The sequence below is a fragment of the Crotalus tigris genome, unplaced genomic scaffold (genome assembly GCF_016545835.1).
Source record: "Crotalus tigris isolate CLP2741 ecotype Arizona unplaced genomic scaffold, ASM1654583v1 scf7180000018413.2111637, whole genome shotgun sequence".
Classification (NCBI taxonomy): Eukaryota; Metazoa; Chordata; class Lepidosauria; order Squamata; family Viperidae; genus Crotalus; species Crotalus tigris.
This window is the reverse complement of record NW_024096990.1, coordinates 1260002-1271221: the sequence shown is the minus strand read 5'-3', so window position 1 is coordinate 1271221 and position 11220 is coordinate 1260002. Positions and strand designations below refer to the sequence as shown.

The 11220-nt window shown below is 45.3% G+C and overlaps 1 protein-coding gene across 1 annotated transcript; it reads left to right on the top strand.

The window, feature by feature from the left end:
• The first annotated feature begins 3534 nt into the window (after positions 1 to 3534).
• On the top strand, positions 3535 to 10954 carry LOC120312007 (toll-like receptor 13). Its single transcript, XM_039352194.1, has 2 exons — positions 3535 to 4070; positions 7795 to 10954. Exon 2 carries the CDS (start codon positions 7844 to 7846, stop codon positions 10736 to 10738), a length of 2895 nt encoding a protein of 964 aa, XP_039208128.1. The 5' UTR covers positions 3535 to 4070; positions 7795 to 7843; the 3' UTR covers positions 10739 to 10954.
• The last annotated feature ends 266 nt before the right edge of the window (positions 10955 to 11220 follow it).

The following is an 11220-nucleotide window of genomic DNA, read 5'->3' as shown; positions in this document are numbered from 1 at the left end:
TATATATGAATGTAAAAAGAATGTATGTTAACATCTGATAAATATCACGGTATATATATGGGGGAGAGTTTGGAAAAATAAAAAATAAAACAAAACAAAACAAAGGAGTCATGGTGCTGCTGTGTCTGCCAAGTTTACAGATGACCCGAATTTCGCAGTCATAAGCGAGAGGGCTGATCATAGGTCACTTTTTCAGCCACCTATGAAAGGGTTATAAGTCGAGGACCGTCTGTACTCAGGTCATGGTGGCCCCTGTGTCCTTTCCCAGGTTGGGGAAACTAGGGTGGATAATACAGATGTGGGGTTGGAGGTTGAGTTTATTTATTTGAGTTTTTATTTATTAATATTGAGTCAAACGGGGTTTTTTTATAGTCAGTGAAGAATGTATTGCTCCCCCCCCCTTTGTTATTCTTTTGCTTTCTCATTTATCCAATGCATTAGCATTGTTCTTTAGTTTTTTCCAAAATCAGCTTGAGCATTCTGAGATCTCCCTTTCCTCTTAGGAAACTCTGATCTTGTTTTGATGGTTTAGATAAGAATTATTTTTTTTCCAGCCTGTGAAATTAGGGAGAGTTGAATGATAGTTTGAACATTCTGTTCAGTTTCGTTTCTTTGAGCTGTTATTTAGACTGACGTTTTCCAATCTGTTTACTGCTGTTTCCTTGACCAGATTTGCTCTTAGCACAATTTACTACTTCTTCTTCGGTTTCGTGCCTTATTTCTACGGCGATTCCATTAATTCTGACTTGGTAATGACCAAAGCTCAATCCTACAGGAGATCAACCCCGACTGCTCTTTGGAAGGTCAGATCCTGAAGTTGAAACTCAAGTCCTTTGGCCACCTAATGAGAAGGAAGGACTCACTGGAGAAGGGCCTAATGCTGGGAAAGATGGAGGGCAAGAGAAGAAGGGGACGACAAGAACGAGGTGGCTGGATGGAGTCACTGAAGCAGTAGGCATGAGCTTGAAGGGACTCCAGAAGATGGTAGAGGACGGGAAGACCTGGAGGAACGTTGTCCACGGGGTCGCGATGGATCGGACACGACTTCGCAATTGACAACAGCAACAACAAATAACCAGAGCATTGATCTAATTCTTCTGATACAAGTTCTGCTAATATAGAATATCTTCTAATCTTTTATAATCAGAGAGCAAAGCCCACTCTCTTTTGGATGTTACCTAGTTTGATAATGAAATGTCTGCAAGAAAACAACCACACTCAGAGAACACTAAGGACCCCAAAATCAACGAGGCAGTTCCCAGAGGCTCTTCCAGAGTAAAGTGCAGAGTTCAGCACAAAAGCTGTCGATACGCCAATTCAATGTAGAAGGGCAACTTTTGCTACAACAGCCAGAAAGCAGTCCCAAGCACGCCAAGCCTCTTCCCAGTTAGGAACTTCAACATCTGCAGAGATGATGTCACTCTCAAATTTATAATACTAATACTAATAATAATAAAGTTGGAAGGGACCTTGGAGGTCATCTAGTCCAATCCCCTGCTGAGACAGGAAACTCTATACCATTTCAGACAAATGGCTGTCCAGTCTCTTCTTAAAAACATCCAATGCTGGAGCATTCACCGCTTCTGGAGGCAGGTTGTTCCACTGGTTAATTGTTCTCACTGTCAGGAAGTTTCTCCTTAGTTCTAGGTTGCTTCCTATTATCTAGGTTGCTTCCTATTATCACATCCATATTCTGCATTCTCAAATCAGTTGACAGGGACTGAATCAGGGTGAGACTTCCCCATTCTTTGATTTTCTAAGAATAGCATCTCTTTGAATTCTGTTGCCAAAAGTCAAAATGCTGCTAGCCTTGCCTTTGGAAACCCACAGCTAACGGTGAATGACATTACTCTCACAATTTTTTTTTTCTCAATAAGGTTGTTTTAAAAAATGAAATACTGTGGATACGGGAAATTCTAGAACAGAAAGGTTTTTTGGGGCTGTTTTGTTAAAACTAAATCAGGTTTGGGGGAAATAAATCAACCTCGTGAGCCAACAGTAGTCAGCCAAGCTTCATTTACTAAGTGCCCTTATTATCTGAAGCCATATAAGTGTTAGCCAATTCCATTAATGTAAGAAAACCGAGATTAAAAAGATGATCAAATGGATCTCTTCTTATTTAAAAGTGGGGAAGGAGTTATATCAGGCAAACATCTCTCGGATGTTGTGGAATCCGTTCAGATAGTTTTGACTAGGTAGCCATGCTTAATTATCACCTTCTGCAAACTTCTGGCACTTAGAATACGCCATCCAATTTTAATCACCATATTATAAAAAAGATGTGGAGACTCTGGAAAGGGTGCAGAAAAAAGCAACAAAGATGACGAGGGGACTGGAGGCTAAAAGATACAAAGATCTTTGCAGCAATTGGGTTTGTCTAGTCTAGTGAAAACAAGCTGCTGAGATATGACAGCAGTGTTCCAATATTTGAGGGGGCCAACTTATTTTCCAAAGCACCAGAAGACAGGACAAGAAGCAACGGATGGAAACCAATCAAGGAGAAAAGCAACCTGGGAACTAAGGAGAAACTTCCTAACAGGAAGAACAATTAACCAGTGGAACGACTTACCTCCAGAATTTGTGGGTGCTCCATCACGGGAGACTTTTAAGAAGAGATTGGAGAACAATTGTTCTGAAATGGGATAGGGCAGTGGTGGCGAACCTATAGCATGGGTGCCAGAGGCGGCACTCGGAGCCCTCTCTGTGGGCACACGTGCCATGCCCCAGAGACGGCAACCGTCTCTCTTCAACCAACCGCCCGCTAATTCGCTGAGGTCCCACGTGGCCGGATGCATCCCAGCACAGCTGGTTTCCCTCCCCCTGTCCCATCCCTCCTGGCCTCGCATGCTCTCCTTTTCCTAGGCACCACCCACTGCATTGCCTCCTCAGGTGTCGTCCAGCCGTCCAGCTCAGAAGCGGCTTCTCTGAACTGCTGGCGGTGGGCTGCGGAGCCCCAGAGTGCGCCAGTCGAGGGGCCGACAGGCTGTGGCTGCTGACGGACACTGTCGCCCCCCATGTGCTCGCTGGCCTCTGTGTGCGGGGGCCGATGGTGTCAGGCACCAGCTGCCCCGGCCCCTGCCTCGCCTCACCCTGCAGCAGTGGCACCCCTGCCCTGCCTCACCTCAGCTCACCCCGCAGGACGAGCCTCCTGCCCACCGCCCCACCTGCCAGAGACCCCCTGGATCTCCCCCAACCCTGCCCAGCCCCCACAGGCACCCCTCCCCATGAGCAACATCAAGGTGACCATGCCCAGCTTGGCCACACCCACCAAGTCTGCCATGACCATCACAGCCACGCCCATCCAGTGGGCCACGCCCACCTGGCACCCGGCGATGCGTAAGTGGGTTTTGGGTTGCAGTTTGGGCACTCGGTCTCTAAAAGGTTCGCCATCACTGGTATAGGGTTTCCTGCTTCAGCAGGGGGTTGGACTAGATGACCTCCAAGGTCCCTTCCAACTCTTGTTATTCTGTCCTATTCTGTTCTGTTCTGATAAGCAAAGTCAGTTACGATAGTTGCAGTGTCCTGGGGTCACGCCATCGTCTTTGGCAACCTTCGGATAAGCAACAGTCCACGGGAAAGGCAGAGTCACTTAACAACCGTGTTACTAGCTTAACAATTGTAGTGATTGGTTTAAAAACTGGGGCAAGGAAAGTTGCCAAATGGAGCAAAATTCACTTAGCAACAGAAATTTTAGGCTCCACTGTGGTCGTAAATCGAGGACTACCCACCTGTGAGAAGAACCTGCAGAGAACTGTGCATAATGATTTGCCCATGTGTGTTTGGTCCCACGGCTTGCCCTTTTCAGCAAAACCCCAGGTCACAGGTTCTGACATTATCAACAGCCTCTTCTCAAGGACCCTAAAAAGAGAACACCCCGGGATTGCCAGAGAAGCGAAAACAGAAACTGCAGCTAGCTCACTTCCCCCTTAGCTACTGTAAAAGCGGGCTGATATTTTTAAATTACACATTTAAACTTTCACACATATGGCAGGAAAAGTTATTTTAGCTTCTGCTCGGCTGAAGCAGAGCTTACTGTATTAGTGGAGACCCGAAGCCTATGGAGGAAACAGGTAAGGAGCTTGTCAATTGCTTGGTAGGTAGCTTATGCTCCCCCCCCCCTTTTTTTTTTTTGTTAAAGAGAGAAAGGATTCCTTCAGACTCCTGGATTCAATCTGTCAATATTTGCAAAAAGGTTGTGATTGAGCTCTTGTCGGTCTGGAAGAATGGTTGTGTTTTTTTAAAGTTGGGCAAAGAGACGCTAGAGCTGGCAGCCCCCAGTCCCTAACATTGCTGGTTTGAGAACAAAGCGTTTGCCAGATTTTGTAATTTTACCCCCCTGCGTCAGACAGAAACAGCTTCCATGGATTTATTCAAGGATCTGGTCTCACCAGGCAAGGAAGCGGGAGAGCGTGAGTTCTAGTTCTACCTGAGCCAGGACAGCCAGCTGGGTCTGTCGCTCTTCTCAGCTCAACCCACTTCACAGGGTTGTCGTTGTGGGGAAAATGGGAGGAGGAAGGTATGTTGGATATGCTTACTGCCTTGAGTTATTTGTAAAACTAATAAAGGTAGGAAATAGGTAGGAAGGTAGATAGGTAGGTAGATGGGTGGATGGATTGATTGAAAGATAGAGATTAGACAGATAGATAGATAGATAGATAGATAGATAGATAGATAGATAGATAGATAGATAGTTGCAAAGTCGTGTCCAACTGATCACGACCCCATGGACAACGTTCCTCCAGGCCTTCCTGTCCTCTACCATCTTCTGGATCAGTGGTTCTCAATCTTTTTAATGCCGCGATCCCCAACCGGTCGTAAGTCGAGGACTAAACCAGTCGTAAGTTGAGGACTAAACTGGTCGTAAGTCGAGGACTACCCAACCGGTCATAAGTCGAGGACTTTCCCTGCCCGGGAGCGCCGCATATGCGTGGTGCTGCCCCCTGCGCCGGCCGAGGCGTAGCTGGCAAGCGGCAGAGACGGAGCAGGCCGACCACCGGCTGGGCCACCAGCTGGCCCAGCCCAAGGGAGGTAAGGCACCCGCCAGAAAAGGGGGAAAAAATGGCGGACAGCCTTGCTTGGCGACCCCCGTGAAATGGTCGATCGACCCTAAATGGGGTCCCGACCCATAGGTTGAGAACCACTGTTCTGGATAGATAGATAGATAGATAGATAGATAGATAGATAGATAGATAGATGGATGGATGGATGGATGGATGGATGGATGGATGGATGGATGGATGGATGGATAGATGGATGGAGGGACGGACAGAGACAGACAGACAGACCAACCAAACTGGCTCTCAGCAAACATCTAGAGCAGGGGTAGTCAACCTTGGCTCTTTTATGACTCGTGGACTTCAACTCCCAGAATTCCTGAGCCAGCCATGCTGAGGGGAAAGGGAGAGGTTTCCATGCTGAGCCATGCTGGCTCAGGAATTCTGGGAGTTGAAGTCCACCAGTCATAAAAGAGCCAAGGTTGCCTACCCCTGGTCTAGAGCCATGTTTCTCAACCTCAACAACTTTAAGATGTGTGGGCTTCAATTGCCAGAATTCCCCAGCCAGTATAGTATAACTGGCTGGGGAATTTTGAGAGTTGAAGTCCATGCATCTTAAAGTTGTTGAGTTTCAGAAATAGAGCTATTAAATTCTTGTGAACTGAGCAAAAACAGTAGAGACAAACCGTAGAGTGAGTGAGCAGTGAAGAAAGAGCGAGACCTCAAGCAGAGATCAAGAAAAATCATGTTTGCCACTTGTTGGGCACCACACAGCGTCAATTGCCATATACGTAAAGCAAGCAAGCAAGCAGCTGGTGTGTTGTTGTTTTTTCTTCTCTTGCTCGTGGGGTAACACAAACAATTGATCAATTGCAGAAACTACAGCTCACGTTGGAAAGAGCCTTGCTGATACCAAGGTCGGGTTAGTTTCAAAAGAGGGGGTCCAGGACTGAACCATAATTTATTTTAATGCATATCACATCCTCCAAATAAAAAGAATTGATGTCAGTGTAAGTCTACCCACTGAATTAAAAGGATTATTTGCCCACTATTAGAAATCACATTTGTTTTTGTTTTTTTTAATTATTTGGAGTATTCAGAGTTTCAGTCCATCTGATGTATAAATATGATACGCTTTATACTCTTTTTAGGCTTTGGAAATGGAAAATCACCAATCTGCTTAACACAGTGGTTCTCAACCTGTGGGTCGGGACCCCATTTGGGGTCGAACGACCATTTCACGGGGGTCGCTGAACAACACAGTCCGCCATTTTTTTCCCCCTTTTCCTTAGCTGTGCTACTCTCTTTTATTCTATTGGCTTTTGAAAGCCAATAGAATAGACTCTCTTGAATAGAGTCTAATTCTATTGGCTTTCAAAAGCCAATAGGAATTGTCCAGGCTGTCTCTGCTCTGCTGAAACCCCCAAAAGCCCCATTCTGCAAACGGTGCTGCACCAGTTGAGTAGTCCTTGACTTACGACCGGTTGAGTAGTCCTCGACTTACGACCAGTTGGGGGTTGCGGCATTATAAAGGTTGAGAACCACTGGCTTAACACTTCCCCTGTCTTTTCCTACTGATTACCACCGACTCAAGGTGTCCCTCACCTGCATGGTTTTCCTTATGTTTTAATTCTGGCCAGAAGAAAAATAAAATGGGTGAGAACAATTAGGAAGTGAGAAGCGAAAAAGAGGAAAAATAAGATTACGCTACCTGCAATTCATTTAAGTTTCCTCCATTAATAATTGCAGCCAATAGGGGGCAGGAGTCAGCCTCTATTTCAGGGGTAGGCAACCTTGGCACCAGTCATAAAAGAGCCAAGGTTGCCTACCCCTGCGTCTATTTCATCAGGCCATAAACACAGGCAGTATTGACCATGGACCATAATATTTAAAATCTTTTTTCAGTACTGTTGTTTTGGTTGTACACCGGTGTAAGTGCTATTTCTGTAATTCATTGGTGTAAATAATCAACTGACATTCATTTAACTTCCAATAAATGCTCTTGCTGCAAAAATTACTGAATGGTATATATCTATTCTGGTGAACCTATGGCACATGTGCCTTCTCTGTAGGCACGCATGCTGTTGCTCCAATCCTAGGCTTCAGCTGGGTTTTATAAAATCTTTTTGCTTTAGGCCTCTGCCGCCGTGTGCAAAATAAATAAATAAATGTTCAATCAATCAATTTCAACTTCTCGCGGTGGAAAAAAAAATATCTCCCAAAGTTGGAACTGATTCATTGAACTTTTTAGTTCCACCCAATCTGCGCCATGCCCATCCAATTGGCCACACCCACCCAATTAGCCACACCCACCCAATTAGCCACACCCACCCAATGGGCCATGTCCATCCAATGGGCCACGCCCACCCGGCACCTGATGATACATAGGTGGGTTTTGGGTTGCAGTTTGGGCACTTGGTCTTTAAAAGGTTCACCGTCACTGGTATATATAAAAAATCTTCACTTTCCATTCAGTTCATTCTTCTTCTTCTTGTGCCATATCTGTTATTGGACATTGGCGATCATGTTGGCGATCCTGTTTTTATCAGCAGCCACACAAAAAAGTGCTGCTGAGTTTTGTCCAAACCAGCCCCTTAGATTTTGAAGCCACGATGTTCTTCTTCTGCCTGGACCTCATTTAAATGGAGTATGCCGTATTTTTCTGGATGTCGCATCACATGTCCGAAATATTCAGTTCAGTTCAGTCATTATCGTTAAAAAAAACGATTCCCTAATTGGCACGCATGGAAATGTTTTTTTTAAAAGGTTTGATTTTGTTTGTTTTGTGTTTTGGTTCTAGATTTCTGCACCGATTCAGGAGGTTAGGAATTGAAAAATCCTATTCAGCCATGGGCCAAATGAACTTTGTACATCTTTTCCTGGCTTTTGTTCTGCTTAACACTCGGGGGACAACCGCTTACGGCTTCAGAAACTGCATCCAAACCATGAAGGATCCTTTGTATTTCAGGTGCATGCAGCGTTTTCTGAACAATATCTCCAGTATCTTAAATGACCTCCCTAATTACGCCGAAGTGGTCAACGCATCCCATAACTCCATTAAAGTCTTGCCTTATGGGAGTTTCCGTCACCTTCCTAAATTGAAGGACCTACAGTTGAGTTATAACAAAATGGAGAAAATAGAAGGTGGGGCCTTTGAGAACCTGACGGCCTTGGAGAGGCTAAATCTCTCCTATAATTATCTCACAAATCTTTCCCAAAGCGCTTTCCTTGGCTTGGCTAACCTCACCTTCCTTCTCTTGCACAATAATCACTTGCGTGTGCTTCATCAGGATGCCTTTAGTCCGTTACCAAGCCTTCTGGATTTGCAGCTGCAGTTCAACAGCTTGAGCAGCATTAACGTGGTGATTCAGAGCATACAGAAGCTAAACCAGCTGAAATACCTCAACCTCTGCAACAATAATCTGACTTTTCTTCAGCCGGAACTGGGATTTCCTCCTTCTTTGTATAGCCTTAAGCTCTGCAACAATTCTCTTCGTAAGATGGATGGGCCAGGACCAGGATTCCTGGGGAATGTCAGGGTGCTGGACCTATCTTACAACAAGTTCTCGGAGACCTCTTCCTTTGCTAATGTTAACCTCCAGGGACTCCAAAGATTGAAGTTGGCGGGGAACAATATCGACGTCCTACAATTCTTGGATGTTTCTAAACTGAAGCCTCACAGCCTCGATTACTCTGGATTGCGTTTAAATAACGTTTCACAGCTGACCAAGGTGTGCCAGCATCTTGGAAAATCCAGCCGTCCCTTCAGCCTACAGCTGCAGAGCAACAACATAAGGAACTTGAGTAGCCAAGCTTTTCTAGCTTGTCCTCCCATCTGGCTTCTAGATCTTTCCAGGAATCGCCTCAGGTCAGTGGACTGCTTGAGGCAAATGTTGAATGCGACAGTACAAAGCCATTTGAGCACATTGTTGGTAGAGCACAATCTGTTGAAACAGCTAAGAAGTTGCTTTAGCACAGCTCCCTTCGAAGCGCTGACGACCATTTCTTTCCGTTTTAATCGCATCCTCTCGATCAGCAGTTTGGCTTTCCACTACGCCCCTAATTTGATCAGCCTCCATTTGAATATCAACAGTATTGCTTTCCTGCATGCCAGAGCCTTGAAGGGTTTGAAACAACTCAGAGAGTTGCGTTTGGATAACAATCTTCTGACTGATATCTACAACAACAGCTTTAGTGACCTCAGCAACCTCCAAATACTCAATCTCAGGAACAACCATGTTTCGGTTCTCTTCCCTGGCACCTTCAATAACCTTGGGAAGCTCCACATTTTGGATCTGGGGGGAAACAATATTCATAGGCTGTCCAACGTGTCATTCGAAGGGCTGAGGAATCTTTCCAAGCTCTACCTGGATAACAACAACCTTCAGTACATCAGTCCTAGTTTTTTCCATCCAATCGAGAGGACTCTCCAAGTGCTAGATCTGATGGGGAATAAGATATGCTTTATCAGCAAGAATCAACTCAAGCAACCTCCCTTCTTGAACCTGCAGAAGGTCTACGATCTCAAACTTCAATTGCAGCGACCCCACGGTTTGAAAGTCATTCCCTCGGGCTTCCTCAAGGGCCTGACCTCTTTGCGCAACCTCTACCTGTCGGAGAACAAAATTCTGTCCATCGCACCCGATGTCTTTGATGACTTAAGGCAGCTGGAATACCTAACCTTGGCCGATACCAGCAACGGCATGGGGGACCTTCCCCCCGGTATCTTCAAGAATCTTAAGAACCTGACAACTCTCGATCTGGAGAACGCCGGGCTTCGCACGATGACCCTAGAGGTCTTTGGCAACCTTAGCAACCTGCGCTATCTTTTGTTAGGCAAGAATGAGCTACAGACGTTCAACAGCAGTGTGGCGAAAGCGCTTCCGTCGCTGAGCTACCTTGACCTACGCAAGTGCCCTTTGGCTTGTACCTGTGACAATGTGTGGTTCCAGAATTGGCTAAGCAATAGTTTGGTGCAGGTGGTCTACCTCTACAATTATTCTTGCAATTCTGGGCAACAGCCTAGTTATGTTTATAGTTTTGACACCCATGTTTGTTTCCAAGATATAGGGCTGTACCTATTCTCTGCAACCTTCCCGTTTTTGCTGCTCTTTATGCTGTTACCTTTCCTTTACCATCGCAGCTACTGGCACCTAAAATACCACATCTACGTCTTGCGTGCTTGGGTCAATGATTACTGGAGGCGGGGCAAAGACGAGCATTACAAATTTGACGCCTTTGTCTCCTACAACTCGGCGGATGAGAGCTGGGTGCTAGAACAATTGGTACCCAGTCTAGAGAAAGCAGGAGCCCCGACTTTTCGGCTTTGTCTCCATCACCGAGACTTTCAGCCCGGGAGATACGTAATAGACAATATAGTCGACAGCATCCACAATAGCCGGCATACTATTTGTATAATCAGCAAGAGGTATCTGCAGAGTGAATGGTGCTCCATGGAGATTCAGCTCGCCAGTTATCGGCTTTTTGATGAACTGAAAGACGTGCTTATTCCCGTTATCCTGGAAGCCATCCCCGAGAGAGAACTTTCCGTCTACCATCGGATGCGGAAAGTGATGCTGAAGAAGACATACATTGCATGGTCCCCAGACCCCGAGGCTCAGAGGCTGTTCTGGGCTAAGTTGAGGACGGCTCTGAAGGCCGGCAATTCTGAGGACAAAGAGGAGAATGTGACAGACTGGTATGATCAAGAAGACACGTCGGAATCCAGCCCGCTGCAACCGTGATTCAATATGAACACGCAGAATATTGAAGCATTGTAAGATGGCCTCTTTTCATAGACTTTTTCCTTCCTCTTCCTGTGTTAATGGTCTTGTTTAGAATATGTGGCAAATATATAAAAACACCTGGATAGACTCAAGCTGGTTGGATCAGAAGAATTTTTTTTTTTTTTGCTGACTGTTTTGCAATGTCCTTAACATTATTGCCTCAGGTTTCTGATGTTCTCGTACACACTTAGCAGTTTAAATTTTAAATTCATTTTCGTTGTGTATTTCCTGCAGAAAAAAGGGCATATGGGCAAATGGACATGCAAAGCATGTCTTCACATATACTGCTTAATATCTTGGTTCACACAATATCTCAACCCCACTTAAGCCTAATCTATCACGATACAAAATTTTTGGAGTACTATACGTTTAGGATGTGAAGTGATTGGACTAGTTTAATTTGATTGTTATTATTATACAAGGACCGAATTAAAATAGTC

Bases quoted from the DNA above. Each gene is read 5' to 3' on its own strand.
- LOC120312007 (XM_039352194.1), top strand. From the start codon at position 7,844: ATGGGCCAAATGAACTTTGTACATCTTTTCCTGGCTTTTGTTCTGCTT.